Raw genomic sequence first — 18,785 nt, 5'->3', positions numbered from 1 at the left:
TTGATCCAAGTAGCACCACTCTGAGATGACACTGAAGCATACAGAGAATCAGCAAATCATTAGACGAATAAAAGATTCTCACCTTCACTTTCTGCTCCATCTCAATCACCTGCTCCTCCTTTGCTTGTAGAGCCTGAATTTGCTGACTGGCTTCTTGCCATTTTCTATTGAATGTAAACATGATATCTATTTATTATACGCATCAGCACATTGCAAATCACAAGCACACAACTTACATATACTTTTATCTGTAATTTATCAGTGGCAGAACACTTCTGTATACTGAACAAAAGTATCATTCACACAATGTTTAATGGTCTCAAGGATTATTTCCCATAGTGACATTTTATTTTATGGAGATGTTCTGTTCTAGAATCTTGCATAGACCTAAAATTGTATTTATCGTGTACCAAACAAGAGACAGGTTCTGACTGGAAGTGTGTTGGTGTGCTTAACTAGCAAAATTTCCAAAATCATAACACTTTTAATTTGGCTGCATTGCACTACTAAGAAAGATAAAAGTGCAACTATCATACGATTCATATGGCTCATGGGCCATATGCAGCCCCAGGGCTATTTGTGTAGTACTAGTCATGTGCATTCGGGGAAAACCTTGTCCCTTTTAGTGTTTTGGCTTTTTATGGAAGCACAGATTTATTTTTTTGTAAGCCTCCCAAAATTGGGAGGGTTGTATTCTGTTCTTTCATTTTGGGACCCCAAAAATCGGACCATTATGAGGGGAGGGGGGTTTCCACCCACTGGCTCCCCTTTCTGGTGTGTGTTCTTCTTACCTGATGCCTGCTGTTTCTGCTCTAGAGTAAGAGACACCAAGCTGTAGGCAATGGCAAGGATGTGCTTTCCCGGCCTGTCTGTACACACACGATCTTCTTGGAAAGTGTGTGTGTGTGTGGTGGGGCGTGCAGGCAATCCCAGAAAGAACGTGGCAGCCAGTGCAGCCAAGTGCCTCTTACTCTAGAGTAAGAGGCGCTCAGCTACAGGCCCGCTCTGGGCCTTTCTGCACGCCCCACCACACACACCACTCAATACTCTCCAAGAGTACATGTGTGGTGGGGCATGCAGGCGGGCCTGGAAAAGGCGTGTGCCTGCCAGTCTCTGCAGCCAAGTGCCTCTTACTCTCGAGTAAGAGGCATTCAGCTACAGGCCCGCTCTGAGCCTTTCTGCATGCCCCACCATGCATGGCCTGCCACACTTGCCTCCTTGCTTTGGAAAGAGAGTGCATGCATGGTGGGACATGCAGGCATGCCCAGAAAGTGTGCGTGCCTGCCAATGCCTGCAGCCGTGCACCTTTTACTCTAGAGTAAGAGCCGCTCAGTTGCAGCCCCCCTCCAAACCTGCTTGAAAACTCCACCCTGCTGCCTCACTCTACGAGAGTGCATGTATAGCAGGATGTTCAGGCAGGCTTGAAACATGCCTGCAGACGAGCTCCAGGCCTGGAGCATGTATGCCTGCCTGAATGCCCCACCACACACGTACTCTCTTTCCAAGGCAAGGAGGCAAGTTCGGGTGCACACAAAAGCAGGCGGCAGGCAAGCTTTCGTGTCGAGTGGATTTTTGTGTGGGGAGGGGGCTTCCTATTTTGTGCTTTTGAATCAACAACAAGAAAGTAAGAACAAATTTAGTGCGCATATCTATGTAGTACTGAGCGTATTTCAGTGTCAATATTTTTTCTTGCAAAAGGTCAGCTCATTCTGCTGCACTTCCTATAGTGAGAAAGGACCTCATTTAGGTCTAAAATGGTTCATCAAGAATTGTGGTTCTCAACCTGGGGTCCCCAGATGTTTTTGGCCTACAACTCCCAGAAATCCCACCCAGTTTACCAGCTGTTAGGATTTCTGGGAGTTGAAGGTCAAAACATCTGGGGACCCACAGGTTGAGAACCACTGATCAAGAGGCTTGAAAACCTGGCAAAAATCCACCTACATCCTATACAGGTGTTCTGGGGCCTGAGGGGGTGGGATGTTACATTTTGTGGAGATGCAGCTATCCAGGCATGGGCAAAGTAGGGCCCTCCCTCCAGGTGTTTTGGGCTTTAACTCCCACAATTCCTAACAACCTCAGGTCCTTTCCTTTTCCCCATCAGCCGCTTAAGTGGAGGAGGGAAAAAATGAAGAGGCCTGAGGCTGTTAGGAATTGTGGAAGTCCAAAACACCTGGAGGGAGAGCCCAACTTTGCCCATGCCTGGTGTAAATCACAATATATGGACTGAATATATGGACTGAGTTGGACACGATTTTATCTTGGCGAATGGCTTTTATGTAATTTATCCTATATGTATTTGGTAATTTATTGTGGATGTATTATGTTTTAGATTTTTAGTGTTAGCATTGAATGTTTGCTGTCAGCCGGTCTGAGTCCCTCTGCGGAGGTAAAGAAGATCGGAATATAAAAGTTTTAAATAAACAATTTTTTTTTGGTCAGGTCAGGAGCGACTTGAGAAACTGCAAGTTGCTTCTGGTGTGAGAGAATTGGCCGTCTGCAAGGACGTTGCCCAGGGGACGCCCGGATGATTTGATGTTTTTATCATCCTTGTGGGAGGCTTCTCTCATGTCCCCGCATGAGGAGCTGGAGCTGATAGAGGGAGCTCATCCGCCTCTCCCCGGATTCGATAAACCCCTGCTCCAGCAGGACTGAAGACCGACAGGTCACAGGTTCGAATAAATATGGTTTATTGTCGAAGGCTTTCATGGCTGGAATCACTCAGTTCTTGTGGGTTTTTTTCGGGCTATAGAGCCATGTTCTAGAGGCATTTCTCCTGACGTTTCGCCTGCATCTATGGCAAGCATCCTCAGAGGTGAGGTCTGCTGGTACTGGGAAAAGAGGGGTTTATATATCTTGACCAAGGACAAGATGGATGGATGGCATCCTTGAAGTGACTGGACTGACCTTGAAGGAGCTGGGGGTGGTGATGGCCGACAGGGAGCTCTGGCGTGGACTGGTCCATGAGGTCACGAAGAGTCGGAGATGACTGAACGAATGAACAACAACAACATATATCTGTGGAATGACCAGGGCTTTTGTAAGTTGGGCTTTTGTAAGTTGGGCTAGGTGTGAATCTTTCAACTGACCAACTTGATTAGCATACAATGGGCTGACTGTGCCTGGAGCAAACTCCTCTTGAAAGGTGATTAGATGTCCCTGCCTGTTTTTCTCTCTGCTGTTTTTGCTGTTGCAATTTTAGAATTTTTTAATACTGGTAGCCAGATTTTGTTCATTTTCATGGTTTCTTTTTTTTCCAGTTCCAGCAGACCTCACCTCTGAGGATGCTTGCCATAGATGCAGGCGAAACGTCAGGAGAAATGCCTCTAGAACATGGCCATATAGCCCGAAAAAACCCACAAGAACTGAGAAATAATAAACCATCAGCATTTCTGGTAAACAAAAACATGAGAAGCAAGACAGAAGGATAAAAGAAGAAAGCACGTGTTCCCCTTGAACTAGCCTTGCTCAGCACCATCAATAAATATGGATTCCAATTCCTTACAGCAGAGAAGTTGGGGAAGATTTTTGCAATTAGAATATTTCCCTTCCTTTAAAGTAATTTCCATTTCCTACTTTTTTATTTTGTTTTCAATGCATCACATTTTCAGCACTATACGTCCTGATCAAAGCAACCCTTTGAACTGCAAAAATCAAAAGCTGTTGAAACTTTTATTTTTTTCCCTGAGTGACACCAGCTGCCAAGGACTAAAGGTTTTATTTCCTGGCAGCCTGGTTAATCCCCTACTCACTTGTGTAGTACATCCAGCTGTTCCGTCAGTTCCTGCTTCTGCGATTCACAGTTCTTCATTTGTAACTCCTGATCCAGTAAGTTCCACTGCAACTGTGATATCTTCCCTTTCAGCACAGTGATTGTCTGAGGAGAAAGGATGCACAAATATACCACTGGAACGCCAAACTGGGTGCCAGAGACAACCAACTGCCTCTGATCAAAAACTGCCGATGAGAGCAAAGGAGCACAAACTCATAATCAGACCCTTGAAGACGTCGTTTCAGAACAAAGGCGAAGCCAATGCTTTGCGCTCTCATCTGTCACCCTTACTGTCGGCACCAATTAAGGAGGTAACCTCAAGTTGGCATGCAAAGAGCAAGATTCAAAGCTAAACTCTGCATCTACACAAGGATCCATCACAAGGATGCAAATTGTTCCACGCAACACCATATGAATGTTTTCTCTGCAGCTGAATTTCTAATAGAAGCTGCATAATTTCCCCCCAAAGACAACAGCATTTAAGTTTCCAAGAGAGCTGTACAAATCAGTGACTTCTGAACTAAGTGACTGCATATCCAAAGGATGTGGGCATTATATTATTATATTTATTGTATTATCCTCAGCAAGCGAGAGTCCAAAAGTGGCAGGCTCAAACTCAGAATCTCAACCAATGGCTGATACCAAATGAGAGACTCCTCCCTGGGCACACAGAAGACTGGGCCAACCTCAAGAAATGGGGCTACAAAGTGTAATCCACGACATGCAAGTGTGGAGAAGAGCAAACTACTGACCACCTGCTGCAATGCAACCTGAGCCCTGCCACATGCACAATGGAGGACCTTCTTGCAGCAACACCAGAAGCACTCCAAGTGGCCAGCTACTGGTCAAAGGACATTTAATCAACTACCAAACTTACAAATTTTGTATTTTGTCTGTTTGTTTGCTTTGTTCTGTTAGAAATGTAATATAAATGACTGGTTGCCGTGACACGACAAATAAATATTGTATTATTATATTTATTATATTATATATTATTATATTACTAATAATATTACAATATAATGGTGTAGTACAATATAGTCATACATAATACTGATATTGTACTATGCTAATAATATAATGTACGTAGATATATCTTGTAAGCCGCTCTGAGTCCCCTTCGGGGTGAGAAAGGTGACATATAAATGTAAATAAATAATAATCTATATAAATAAAAATGTAATGTTCGTTTGTGGGATTAACAGTACTCAAAAACCACTGGACGAATTGACACCAAATTTGGAAACAATACACCTATCAGTCCAATGTATGTCCTTCACTAAAAAAAAATGATTTTGTCATTTGGGAGTTGTAGTTTCTGGGATATGTCGTTTATGTACAATCAAAGAGCATTCTGAACCCCACCAACGATGGCATTGAACCAAACTTGGCACACAGTTCTCCTATTATTATTATTATTATTATTATTATTATTATTAAACTTTATTTGTACCCCGCTAGCATCTCCCGAAGGATTCGATGCGGCTTACACAGGCCGAGGCCTCAACACACAACACAACAATACAATCTAAGCAAATCAAACAATTAAAAACAGAATAAAGCAAAATAAACAACAGGCACAATACAGTAAACACAATAAAACTGGGCCGGGCCAGAGCAATGGGTACAAGATTAAAAGCGCTGATGTGACAGGAGGTGTATATAGGGCTTCTAGGGCAAGTGCGATGTGCGATGTGCAGCAATCATTGGTTCTGATAAAGTGCTTATGGGACTTGGTAGTGGAGATTTCCTAATCTGGGAAGGCGCATCGGAAAAGCCAGGTCTTCAAGTTCTTTCCTATGACTAACAGAAAATACTGAAAGGGTTTGGTGGGCAGTGTCCTTTGGTTTTGGAGTTGTAGTTCACCTATATCCAGAAAGCACTGTGGACTCAAACAATGATGGATCTGGACCAAACTCTACACGAATACTCAATATGCCCAAATGTGAACACTGGTGGAGTTTGGGGAAAATAGAATCTTGATATTTGGGAGTTGTAGTTCCTGGGATTTGTAGTTCACCTACAATCACAGAGCATTCTGAACCCCACCAACAATAGAATTGGGCCAAAACTCCCACACAGGACAGCCATGTGGGCCACAGCAACGCGTGGCAGGGGACGGCTAGTAGATAATAAATTCTGTTGGAGTATGCAAGGAATCAGTTACTGTGTGTGTGTCAACTGTAAAATAAGCTGATGAAGCTGGTTGGTCAGGCAATGCCCAGGAAGCAGGCGGAGCCTGGAACTTTTGTATACTGTTACATTTTTGTTCAGGCTTGAGCTATGCAAGTGCAGAGAGAGAAAGTTTGAAGAGGGAAGCACAGAGAGAGAGAGTTTGGAGTATGTTCTTGCTTCATGAGCTGCTGAAGGAATTTCTCCACAAGGACAAAGAAAGACCATTTTAAATCTCTAATAAAATGACATTATGTGAGTGGATGCAACTGATGACACTATACATATCTTTGGCAGGAAAAACGAAATGCAAAGAAACAACATGGGGGACGCCTCGCTCGAGACCAGTACGTGTGAAAAAGATTTTGGAGTCCTCGTGGACAACAAGTTAAACATGAGCCAACAATGTGATGTGGCAGCAAAAAAAGCCAATGGGATTTTGGCCTGCATCAATAGGAGCATAGTGTCTAGATCTAGGGAAGTCCTGCTCCCCATGCTCTATTCCGCTTTGGTTAGACCACACCTCGAATATTGTGTCCAATTCTGGGCACCACAATTCAAGAGAGATATTGACAAGCTGGAATGTGTCCAGAGGAGGGTGACTAAAATGATCAAGGGTCTAGAGAACAAGCCCTATGAGGAGCGGCTTAAGGAGCTGGGCATGTTTAGCCTGAAGAAGAGAAGGCTGAGAGGAGATATAATAGCCATGTATAAATATGTGAGAGGAAGCCACAGGGAGGAGGGAGCAAGCTTGTTCTCTGCTTCCTTGGAGACTAGGACGCGGAACAATGGCTTCAAACTACAAGAGAGGAGATTCCATCTGAACACGAGGAAGAACTTCCTGACTGTGAGAGCCGTTCAGCAGTGGAACTCTCTGCCCCAGAGTGTGGTGGAGGCTCCTTCTTTGGAAGTTTTTAAACAGAGGCTGATGGCCATCTGTCAGGGGTGATTTGAATGCAATATTCCTGCTTCTTGGCAGGGGGTTGGACTGGATGGCCCATGAGGTCTCTTCCAACTCTTTGATTCTATGATTCTATATGTTGTTCCGAACCACGAAGGGTAAACTACCTGTTCTTTACTGTCGACCTGTCTGGTATATCTTTCTTTCTCTGACCTCATTGTAGTGACCTGAGCTACTCCAGAATTATAAACCATGCATCAGTCACTACACATTTCATCCCAATGTTATTGCTACACCCAAACAACCCATCATGTTTTGTAATCTATTTATTTATATTTTTATTAAGGTTTTGATAATAACATAAATGATAGGATCAAGAAGGGGTGGGGAAAAATAAAAATAAACAGAAGCCAAAAGTGCGGGATTGGTGTTTGGAGGGCCTTTGTAGTCTTCCTTTTCTCTTCCCATGTCTTTTTCTTTGTTTTCTGTCCCTGTGTCTTTACTCTCTCCTATCTGATTCTTTCCTCTATCAAGCTCATGACTGTAGTCCAATCAGTCTCCTCTTTTATTTTCCCTTATTTGTTTCTTAGTTTTTGTGTAAGACAGTCCATATTCATAATGTCTGACACTTTTAATATCCAGTCTTCAATGACTGGTGTATCTTTCTCTTTCTACTTTTTAGCGTATATGATTCTTGCAGCTGTGGTCAAGTAACTAAATAATTTTTCCTTATTTTTATCTATTTTTATCCATTTATTTATTTACTGTATTTTTATACCGTCTTTCTCAGCCTGTCGGCGACTCAAGGCGGTTTACAACAAGTCAGTATACATAATATCAAAATACAAATTAAAACATTAAAAGCAATATAAAACCACAACAGAAACAATAAAACCAGCATCATTAGCGTCTCCTTGTTAAAACATTGTCCTGTTGTGGTGGTCTTATAAAAACACCTCCGATTCCGTTTCGTCTGATAAACAATGGGAGCTTGAGGCAAAACTATTCTTGACAAATGCTCTCTTTAGACCACCTTCCACTGTGATATCTTCCCTTTCAGCACAGTGATTGTCTGAGGAGAAAGGATGCACAAATACACCACTGGAACGCCAAACTGGGTGCCAGAGACAACCAACTCCCCAGTTTTTGGTTTTTGTTGTTTGTTTGTTTTGTCGTGTCAGGAGCAACTTGAGAAACTGCAAGTCTCTTCTGGTGTGAGAGAATTGGCCGTCTGCAAGGACGTTGCCCAGGGGAATGCCCGGATGATTTTGATGTTTTTATCATCCTTGTGGGAGGCTTCTCTCATGTTCCTTCCTGTATGAGGAGCTGGAGCTGATAGAGGGAGCTCATCCGCCTCTCCCCGGATTTGAACCTGCAACCTGTCGGTCTTCAGTCCTGCCGGCACAGTGGTTTTACCCACTGCGCCACTGGGAGCTCCCCCCCCCCCCCCCCGTGGCACAATGGGTTAAACCTTTGTGCCAGCAGGACTGCTGACCGAAAGAACAGCGGTTATGAATCCGGGGATGGGGATGAGCTCCTGTCTGCCAGCTCCAGCTTCCTATGCGGGGACATGGGAGAAGCCTCCAGGCGTCCCCTGGGCAATGTTCTTGCAGACAGCCAATTCTCTCACACCAGAAGTGGCTTGCAGTTTCTCAAGTCACTCCTGACACATAAAAAAATAAACCTTCCATTGTTGAAATGTTCAGCCATCTACTGAAACAAAAATCAAAACACTGAGAATGTTCATGTTATCAATATTATCATGTGTCCCAAGTGTAACAGCTGTTGATATCAATCCCAAAGTATACTCAGAAACTGCAAGAGGTAAATATTTGAAAAACAGGATTGGTTTTACCTCATTGGCTTCAGACAATTTATTCTCCTTATCCTGCAGCTTCTTATTCAAGGACTCGGCGTTCTTCTGACAGGTTTTGTTGATTTCAATTTGTTCCTGGAGCTTATTTTCAATCTCCGCCTCCCTGTCCTGATAATTCTTGATGCGTTTTTTGAGGTCTTGGTTATGGTCAGACTCCCGCTAGAGAAAGAAAGAAAAACCAAAAAAAAAAAACTATTTGAAAACAGAGGTACCCTCCCTATAACAGACATGGGCAAATCTGGGCTCCGGGTGTTTTGGACTTCAACTCCCACAATTCCTAACAGCCTACTCCAAGTGGCCAGCTACTGGTCAAAGGACATTTAGTCTACAGCCAAGTTTTCAACTTTGTTTGCATTTTAAAATCCATTATAACTATACGCTCAATTTGCTTCTGACATGATAAATAAATACCACATTGTAAGTCTTCTTTTCTAATGTGTAGTAGGTAGACATTATTTAAGCTTCAGCACGAGAACAAACAAAACAAACAACATCCTAGGCCCAGTCCTGTTCAACATCTTTATTAATGACTTAGATCAAGGGCTAGAAGGCAGGATCATCAAGTTTGCAAATGACACCAAATTGGGAGGGAGAGCCAATACTCCAGAGAACAGGAGCAGGATTCAAAATAAACTTGACAGATTAGAGAGATGATTGGCCAAAACTAACAAAATGAAGTTCACCAGTCACAAATGCAAGATACTCCACTTAGGCAGAAAAAACGAAATGCAAAGATACAGAATGGGGGACAATGCCTGGCTCAAGAGCAGTACGTGTGGAAAAAGATCTTGGAGTCCTCGTGGACAACAAGTTAAACATAATGTGATGTGCTGGCAAAAAAAGCCAATGGGATTTTGGCCTGCATCAATAGGAGCATAGTGTCTAGATCTAGGGAAGTAATGCTCCCCATGCTCTATTCCGCCTTGGTTAGACCACATCTGGAATATTGTGTCCAATTCTGGGCACCACAATTCAAGAGAGACATTGACAAGCTGGAATGTGTCCAGAGGAGGGCAACTAAAATGATCAAGGGTCTGGAGAACAAGCCCTATTTATTTATCGTGTCATCAGCAACCATTGTATTACAATTCTAACAGAGCAAAACAAACACAGAGATTAAAAAGAAAGAAAGAGAAAAAAAAAACCACACAGATTTTGTAAATTTGGTATTTGGTTAAATGTCCTTTGACCAGTATCTGGCCACTTGGAGTGCCTCTGGGGTTGCCGCAAGAAGGTCCTCCATCGTGCATGTGGCAGGGCTCAGGGTGCATTGCAGCAGGTGGTCAGTGGTTTGTTCTTCTCCGCACTCGCATGCTGAGGATTCCACTCTGTAGCCCCATTTCTTAAGATTGGCTCTGCATCTCGTGGTGCCAGAGCGCAATCTGTTCAGCGCCTTCCAAGTTGCCCAGTCTTCTGAGTGCCCAGGGGGGAGTCTCTCATCTGGTATCACCCATGAATTGAGGTGCTGGGTTTGGGCCTGCCACTTTTGGACTCTCGCTTGCTGGGGTGTTCCAGCGAGTGTCTCTGTAGATCTAAGAAAACTATGTCTTGATTTAAGTCGTTGACGTGCTGGCTGATACCCAAACAGGGGATGAGCTGGAGATGTCTCTGCCTTGGTCCTTTCACTATTGGCTGCTACTTCCCGGCGGATGTCAGGTGGTGCAATACCGGCTAAGCAGTGTAATTTCTCCAGTGGTGTGGGGCGCAGACACCCCGTGATAATGCGGCATGTCTCATTAAGAGCCACATCCACTGTTTTAGTGTGATGAGATGTGTTCCACACTGGGCATGCATACTCAGCAGCAGAGTAGCATAGCGCAAGGGCAGATGTCTTCACTGTGTCTGGTTGTGATCCCCAGGTTGTGCCAGTCAGCTTTCGTATGATGTTGTTTCTAGCGCCCACTTTTTGTTTGATGTTCAGGCAGTGCTTCTTGTAGGTCAGAGCACGGTCCAAAGTGACTCCCAGGTATTTGGGTGCGCTGCAATGCTCCAGTGGGATTCCTTCCCAGGTAATCCTCAGAGCTCGGGATGCTTGTCTGTTCTTAAGGTGAAAGGCGCATGTCTGTGTTTTAGATGGATTAGGGATCAGCTGGTTTTCCCTGTAATAGGCAGTAAGAGCACCTAGAGCTTCGGAGAGCTTCTGTTCTACCATCTCAAAGCTCCCTGCTTGAGCAGTAATGGCACGATCATCAGCATAGATGAAACTCTCTGTCCCTTCTGGCAGTGGCTGGTCATTTGTGTAGATGTTGAACATGGATGGAGCAAGCACGCTCCCCTGAGGCAGGCCGTTCTTCTGTTTCCGCCATCTGCTTCTCTGGCCCTGGAACTCAACAAAAAAGCTCCTGTTTTGTAGCAGGTTTCCTATGAGGCGGGTGAGGTGGTAGTCCTTTGTGATATTATACATTTTTCTCAGGAGGAGGCGGTGGTTCACAGTATCATAGGCTGCTGACAAGTCTATGAAGACAGCTCCTGTGATCTGTTGCCTTTCGAAGCCATCTTCTATGTGCTGGGTCAGGTTCAGCACTTGCGATGTGCAGCTTTTGCCTTTTCTGAAGCCAGCTTGCTGTGGGATCAGACAGGGGTCTATATTTTCCATAATTCTATGCAAAATAAGTCTCTCCAGAACTTTGTAGAGGTGGCACAACAGGGAGATTGGTCTGTAGCTTTTTGGGTCATTACGGTCTTTGCCTGGCTTCAAGATGGCGATGAACAAGCCCTATGATTAGTGGCTTAAAGAGCTGAGCATGTTTAGCCTGAGGAAGAGAAGGCTGAGAGGGGATATGATAGCCATGTATAAATATGTGAAAGGAAGTCACAGGGAGGAGGGAGCAAGCTTGTTTTCTGCTTCCTTGGAGACTAGGACGTGGAACAATGCCTTCAAACTGCAAGAGAGGAGATTCCATCTGAACATGAGGAAGAACTTCCTGACTGTGAGAGCTGTTCAGCAGTTGAACTCTCTGCCCTGGAGTGTGGTGGAGGCTCCTTCTTTGGAAGTTTTTAAACAGAGGCTGGATGGCCATCTGTCAGGGGTGCTTTGAATGCAGTGCAATGAACTACAATGAATTATAGGAATCGGAACAACAGATGACGAACTTGGATAATGATTTTAGTTATGAGACGCTATTGAACTGTTATTGATGTTATTGATGGTCACTGATGTTATTTGCTTAATGTGTTAGTGTGTCAATTGTTTTTTAAATGGCTGTATGGTGTTGCTTTGAATTTTTGCTGCTTCTTATTGTTAACCGCTCTGAGTCGCCTAATTGGCTGAGAAGAGCGGTATACAAGTAAAGTAAATAAATAAATGCAATATTCCTGCTTCTTGGCAGAATGGGGTTGGACTGGATAGCCCATGGGGTCTTTTCCAACTTTATGATTCTATGATTCTAAAACTCCCACATTGCTCTCCTCATTTTCTTTTGTGTCATGTCGTAACCAGACTGTAAGCCTGAGGGCAGGGAACTGTATTGTTGTTCTTGTACTTGTAAGGCAGTATGTACAGTGATGGCGCTATACAATTATAATAACAAAACAACTTTCTTGAAAGCAGAACTAATTGTTTTAATGGTTCTGTTTCCCCACTTACTTCCCACAAATTAATTGCCTTCCTTAGTGTCAGGATATGTATGCTGAGCCTCCCTGAAAACATTTATGGACAATTGTCACATTTCACACATCCTATTTAATCACCCCACAAACATGTACCATGTGGGTATATACCTGAAGCCTGAATATTGCCCTCTATGCATTAATGCTAAAACAAATATGCATGTTGTAAAGGTGCCACAAGACTTTGCCTTCTAACAGTCTAAAGACACACAGAGACTGAATTCTGCTGAGAGATTTCATTCCACCTTCACCACCACTTACGAATTCCAAAAGTATTTCCAGCAGTTTCCATTTACTTCCAACCCAAATTGATTAGCGCTTATTGGAAAACGCATAGCAAATTGCTCTGCTAATCAAAGCAAAACAAGCTACGGATTTACATACTAAGCAAGGATTATGCAAATCGGCACAAGGTTCCTAAAACCTTATCCACATGGCTCCCAAAATGCAGAATCTGAGCAGGGTAATTACCACAATGTTGGATTAATGCTGCTCCTTTTTTTGGTATGAGGATTTTAAGTGTTTCTCTGACTGACTCAGCTCGATTTTGGGGTTGGACTGACACTGGAATAATCCACAAAATCACTTGACTCAAAAGTGGAAACAGGAACCTCCTCGGATATTCGTCTTTTCTTTGCCACAATACTGATCCAACTTCAGCTCTTTATTGTGTGAAGCCTGCATTAAAGCTTCTAAATTTCTGAACCACTTTACAGAAATAAATGCATGTTAAGTTTTTATATGTGGCAAAAACGTAGGCAATATATGCCAGTGGATCTCAACCATCCTAATGCCGTGACCCCTTAATACAGTTGGTGACCCCCAACCATAACATTATATTCATTGCTACTTCATAACCGTCATTTTGCTACTGTTATGAATCATAATGCAAATATCTCATATGCAGGATGTATTTTCATTCACTGGACCTATGCCAATACCCAATATGCCCAAATTTAAATACTGGTGGGGTTGTGAGGGGTTGATTTTGTCATTAGGGAGTTGTAGTTGTTGGGATTTATAGTTCACCTACAATCAAAGAGCATTCTGAACTCCACTAATGATGGAATTGAACCAAACTCGGCACAGAACTTCCATGACCAACAGAAAATACTGGAAGGGTTTGGTGGGCATTGACCTTGAGTTTTGGAGTTGTAGTTCACCTACATCCAGAAAGCACTGTGAACTCAAACAATGATATATCTGGACCAAACTTTGCATGAATACTCTATATGCCCAAATTTTAACACTGGTGGAAAAGAGACCTTGACATTTGGGAGTTGTAGTTGCTGGGATTTCTAGTTCACCTATAATCAAAGAGCATTCTGAATCTCACCAATGATACAAATGGGCCAAATTTCCCACATGGAACCTCCATGGCCAACAGAAAATACTGTGTTTTCTGATGGTCTTTGACAAACCCTCTGACAGCTGTTCATAATTCTTCCCCCCAGGGGTCTCGAGCCCCAAGTTGAGAAACACTAATATGCAGTCACATCACACAGGCTAGTTGCCATTTTGGCTCTTCAGATCCTAGATTTGTCATGTATTGTGCCACAAGATGTTGGAAATTACAACCTTCTTCAAGTCTCCTCTAGTAATTTGTTTAGCTATAATACTGTTACTTACTTACTTATTATATGTATGTTCTGGAATGCAGCTTTCTTTCCTTGCTCTATGTTTTTCCTGAGAAGTTGTGAGAGGAGCTGCATAGCACATGATCCGCTCTGGGATGAGCACAGACTTCTTTGGGACTGCTCAGATCACAGACTTGCAAACACTTGCCTGCTGTTTATTGAGAGATTTTCTGACCGGATGGCCCAGAAACTATCTCAAACATATCTGTAACTAACTGATAAGCTGTGTACCTGTGTATGCTGAACACATGAAGGTCGTGAGTAAACCAAATATGTTATTTTTACCAAAATCTACTTTATTTTGTCTTTTGAGTGCATACCATAAAAACAAGATGTTTTATGGGAGACCAGGTGTATTTTGGGCACTGAAAAACACTTCTGAAGAACTGCTATTTTTACGCACTGGCATATTCTTGATTTCTTAACAGATCAAAGACAAAGGTTGTTCAGTCCAACAACTGAAGACAATTGCCTTGCATAATTGCATTTGGTTGTATATCACTTGAGAAGATTATACTCAAATGGGTTTCTGGCTGTTCTCTAAAAGGTAATGATCGCTAAAAGGTGATGATTTTAGGAGTCCCTGGTGGCAAAATGGGTTAAACCCTTGTGCTGGCAGGACTGAAGACCGACAGATCGGAGGTTCAAATCTTGGGAGAGCATGGGTGAGCTCCCTCTGTCAGCTCCAGCTCCCCATGTAGGGACATGAGAGAAGCCTCCCACAAGGATGGTCAAACATCAAAATATCAAATATCTGGGCACCTCCTGGGCAAAATCCTTGCAGATGGCCCATTCGCTCATACCGGAAGCGACTTGCAGTTTCTCAAGTCGCTATTGGCACACACAAAAATCTCTAAAAGTTGCTGCTTTTCTAAAATAAGATCTATCATTGTTGTGTGCTTTCAATGTGATTCTGATTTATGGTGACCTGTCACAAGATTTTCTGAGGCTGAGAGTGTGTGACTTACTCTGAGTGACAAGTGGGATTCCAGGGCTTAGTGAAGATTCAAAGCCTGCTCTCCAGAGTTGTAGTCCAACACTCAAACCACTATGCTATGCTGTCTTTGCCCTACTCGAAACCCCAAGTCCCAGTTACATCTCCCAAGTCAATGTCACAGTTCTCTAAATTCTCTATAAAAAAAATGGCTATGGAACGAGACATTCCCAGAATAATGGCGGAGACTGGCAATTAACTAAAGTTATCAGCCACATATGTGGACTGAGTGGGACATGATTTTATCTTGACAAACTGGCTTCTATGTATTTTAGTCTTTATGTATTTTAATTTATTGTTGATGTACCATGTTTTAGATTGTATTGTTAGCATTGAATCCTTGCTGTTAGCCGGTCTGAGTCCCTCTACAGAGGTAGAGAAGATCGGGATACAAAAGTTCTAAATAAATAAATAATAAATTACGTTGAAATGGTCCTAAACAGACCTGGGCTACCTGCAGAGCTAGGACCTCTGAACTTTCAAAGGCCTCTGCTAGAGATTTATTTAGTCTGTGAACAGTAATCTGTCTTCCTTCTATGGGCCCATTGCAGAAAGGAAAGAGCATGAAGACATCAAATAGAAAAGATAGGACAACAGCATTTGGTCATTTTGGGTTCTGACTCAAATACTTTCTGTTCCACCCACCAGAGATATATTTTATACCCTAAATGTTGTTGTTGTTCATTCGTTCAGTCGTCTCCGACTCTTTGTGACCTCATGGACCAGCCCACGCCAGAGCTCCCTGTCGGCTGTCACCACCCCCAGCTCCTTCAAGGTCAGTCCAGTCACTTCAAGGATGCCATCCATCCATCTTGCCCTTGGTCGGCCCCTCTTCCTTTTGCCTTCCACTTTCCCCAGCATAATTGTCTTCTCTAGGCTTTGCTGTCTCCTCATGATGTGGCCAAAGTACTTCAACTTTGTCTCTGGTATCCTTCCCTCCAGTGAGCAGTCGGGCTTTATTTCCTGGAGGATGGACTGGTTGGATCTTCTCGCAGTCCAAGGCACTCTCAGCACTTTCCTCCAACACCACAGCTCAAAAGCATCAATCTTCCTTCGCTCAGCCTTCCCTAAGGTCCAGCTCTCACATCCGTAGGTGACTACAGGGAATACCATGGCTTTGACTAGGCAATGGATCTTTGTTGCCAGTGTGATGTCTCTACTCTTTACTATTTTATCGAGACTGGACATTGCTCTCCTCCCAAGAAGTAAGCGTCTTCTGATTTCCTGGCTACAGTCTGCATCTGCAGTAATCTTTGCTACCCTAAATGTAGCTGGCTTGATTTGCATGTTGCTGTTGTTTTACTACTAAATGTACATTGATAGCACTACATATATGATGATACAATAAACCTGGCCCTCAACAGAAGAAAAGGAACCCAACCATTCCCCAAAAGCAACCTTGCATTCTGTACTTTCTCTTGCACCTAGACATCACAAGAGGACACGAGAGCAAATCAACCAGGTAAAATCAGACAGGGACAGTCGAAAACTCACCTGAAAATTCCTTGCATTTGTATTAGCCTCCTTCTCGAGCTCAATTCGAGCCCGTTTGTGGCTCAACTCCATCTGCATTTTCTCCCGTTCCACCTGCAAGAGCCGGGTCCCTGACTGGATCTGTCCAGCTTGCTCTTCCAGCTGACCGTTGCCAAAGAAGGAAAGAAAGAAGATTTGTCACAGATTGTGTTCCTACAAAGTTTTTCAGTGAAACACCTAAACCCATTCTGGAAGTGATACGGGTTTGCCTCTTATATTCCACCAAAGAGCTCAATACATGAGATAGACTAGAAGCACACAGATCAGTCGCTATGGAAGTAACTACACCTTTGGATGAGAAGCCAAATAGTCCTTCTCGGAGTTTTAACGAAACCCAGTCTCTCTGAAGGAAGCAACATTCATCTTCATGTTACAAAGGAAACAAGCTGAAGCAGGCTTCTGCCTCTCAACATTGCCTTATAAAAAACTAAAAGTTCTTCCTTTGGAAATGAGAATTGCCCACACTGGGCAGATAACAGAAGCCTGTGGTCTCTATCCAAATTATCCTCTTAACATGCTTTAGCCAAGGAGTTAAAGCTGCAGTTAAAGGAGAAACGTACATGATTAGCACATCAGAGGAAGCTACCTCCATTACTGGCAAAAGGTAATGAAAGGAATTTGAAAGAGGAGCCTATGCTAATAAGCCGGCAGCTGAAACATGGAAAAGTGAAAGACTGTAAGGATACATGAAGCACCAGCAGCAGTGTACAAAATGTAAATAATTATCCATTTACAAGTGTCTTATTTCCACCAATCTATCTTCTATAAAAAGGTAAAGGTAGTCCCCTGACTCTGGGGTGTGGTGCTCATCTCCATTTCTAAGCCGAAGAGCCAGCGTTGTCCGTAGACACCTCCAAGGTCATGTGGCCAGCATGACTCCATGGAGCGCCGTTATCTATCTTCTATACACATAATAAAAAAGTGAAAATATGTATGTGTGTATGTGGCTGTGGTGCCCACATACACAGACAAACTCCTGCCTCCACAAACAGCTATAGTTCCCACTGCTCAGGAGACACCAATGGCCCTCCCTCCAATGGCATTGCAGGTTATAGAGAGCACCATGAACACGTCCAAGAACCCTCCAATATCCTCCACTAACACCATACTGTCCACCTCCCAAGTGAAGGCTACCATACGGGGATAATTTCATCCTAGATTTTATGTGTTTCCTCCACCACAGACATCTCAGTGTTTCTGATTCTCCATATGGCACACAACAAACTGAGGACCTGATCAGCAACTGAACATACTAGAGAGGTTTGGGGAGAATTCACCATGATTTATAGGAGTTGTAGGTACTGGGGTTTATAGGAGTTGTAGGACTTCCCTCTAATCACATTGCAGGTTATAGTGAGCACTGTAAACATGTCCAAGAGCCCTGACAATGTCCTCCACAAACACCACACTGCCCACCACCTGTGAAGGCTATCATATGGGGACAATGCCATCTTAGATTTTATGTGTTTCCTCCACCACAGGCATCCCAGTGTTTCTTACTGTCTCCATTGGTGTGGAATTTGTATGACTCCCCCCCCCCCCACTGCCTCTCCCTTTCATCCCAGATTTTCTGTGTTTCCTCCACCACAGACATCCCAAAGTTTCTTAGTCTCTCCGGAATCTGCATGACAACTGCCACTGCCATGTTGTTGTTCATTCTTTCAGTCGTCTCCGACTCTTCGTGACCTCATGGACCATCCCACGCCAGAGCTCCCTGTTGGCCGTCACCACCCCCAGCTCCTTCAAGGTCAGTCCAGTCACTTCAAGGATTCCATCCATCCATCTTGCCCTTGGTCGGCCCCTCTTCCTTTTTCCTTCCACTTTCCCCAGCATAATTGTCTTCTCTAAACTTCGCTGTCTCCTCATGATGTGGCCGAAGTACTTCAACTCTGTCTCTAGTATCCTTCCCTCCAATGAGCAGTCGGGCTTTATTTCCTGGAGGATGGACTGGTTGGATCTTCTCGCAGTCCAAGGCACTCTCAGAACCATAACCCTTTCCTATAACCATAACCATAACCCTTTCCTATTCTTTTCCATGGCAAACAGCAAACAGAGGAACTGATCAGCAACTGAACGTACTGGAGGGGTTTGGGGAGAATTCACCGTGATTTATAGGAGTTGTAGGTACTGGGATGTATAGTTCACCTGTAATCCAAGAGCACTTTGAATTCCACCTATGATGGACCTGGAACTATCTTGGTACACGGAGCCCCCATGACCAACAAAAACCACTGGAGGGATTTATAGGAGTTGTACTTCACAAACATCCAGAGTGCACTACGAACCCAAACCAT

General features: G+C 43.6%; 1 protein-coding gene across 1 annotated transcript in view; it reads right to left on the bottom strand.

Moving 5' to 3' along the window:
- LOC132782155 (mitotic spindle assembly checkpoint protein MAD1) overlaps positions 1 to 18,785 on the bottom strand; it is a 788,899-nt gene that overhangs the window by 766,097 nt on the left and 4,017 nt on the right. Inside the window, exons 3-6 of the mRNA XM_067461825.1 lie at positions 16,453 to 16,593; positions 8,698 to 8,877; positions 3,750 to 3,874; positions 83 to 164 (exon numbers count right to left, since the gene is read on the bottom strand). Of these exons, the coding sequence (XP_067317926.1) occupies positions 83 to 164; positions 3,750 to 3,874; positions 8,698 to 8,877; positions 16,453 to 16,593 (528 nt within the window). The remainder of the gene's footprint in view (positions 1 to 82; positions 165 to 3,749; positions 3,875 to 8,697; positions 8,878 to 16,452; positions 16,594 to 18,785) is intronic.

This window comes from Anolis sagrei, chromosome Y (assembly GCF_037176765.1).
Source record: "Anolis sagrei isolate rAnoSag1 chromosome Y, rAnoSag1.mat, whole genome shotgun sequence".
In the NCBI taxonomy this organism is placed as follows: Eukaryota; Metazoa; Chordata; class Lepidosauria; order Squamata; family Dactyloidae; genus Anolis; species Anolis sagrei.
The sequence above is the reverse complement of the archived record's forward strand: the minus strand, read 5'-3'. Positions and strand labels throughout refer to the sequence as shown.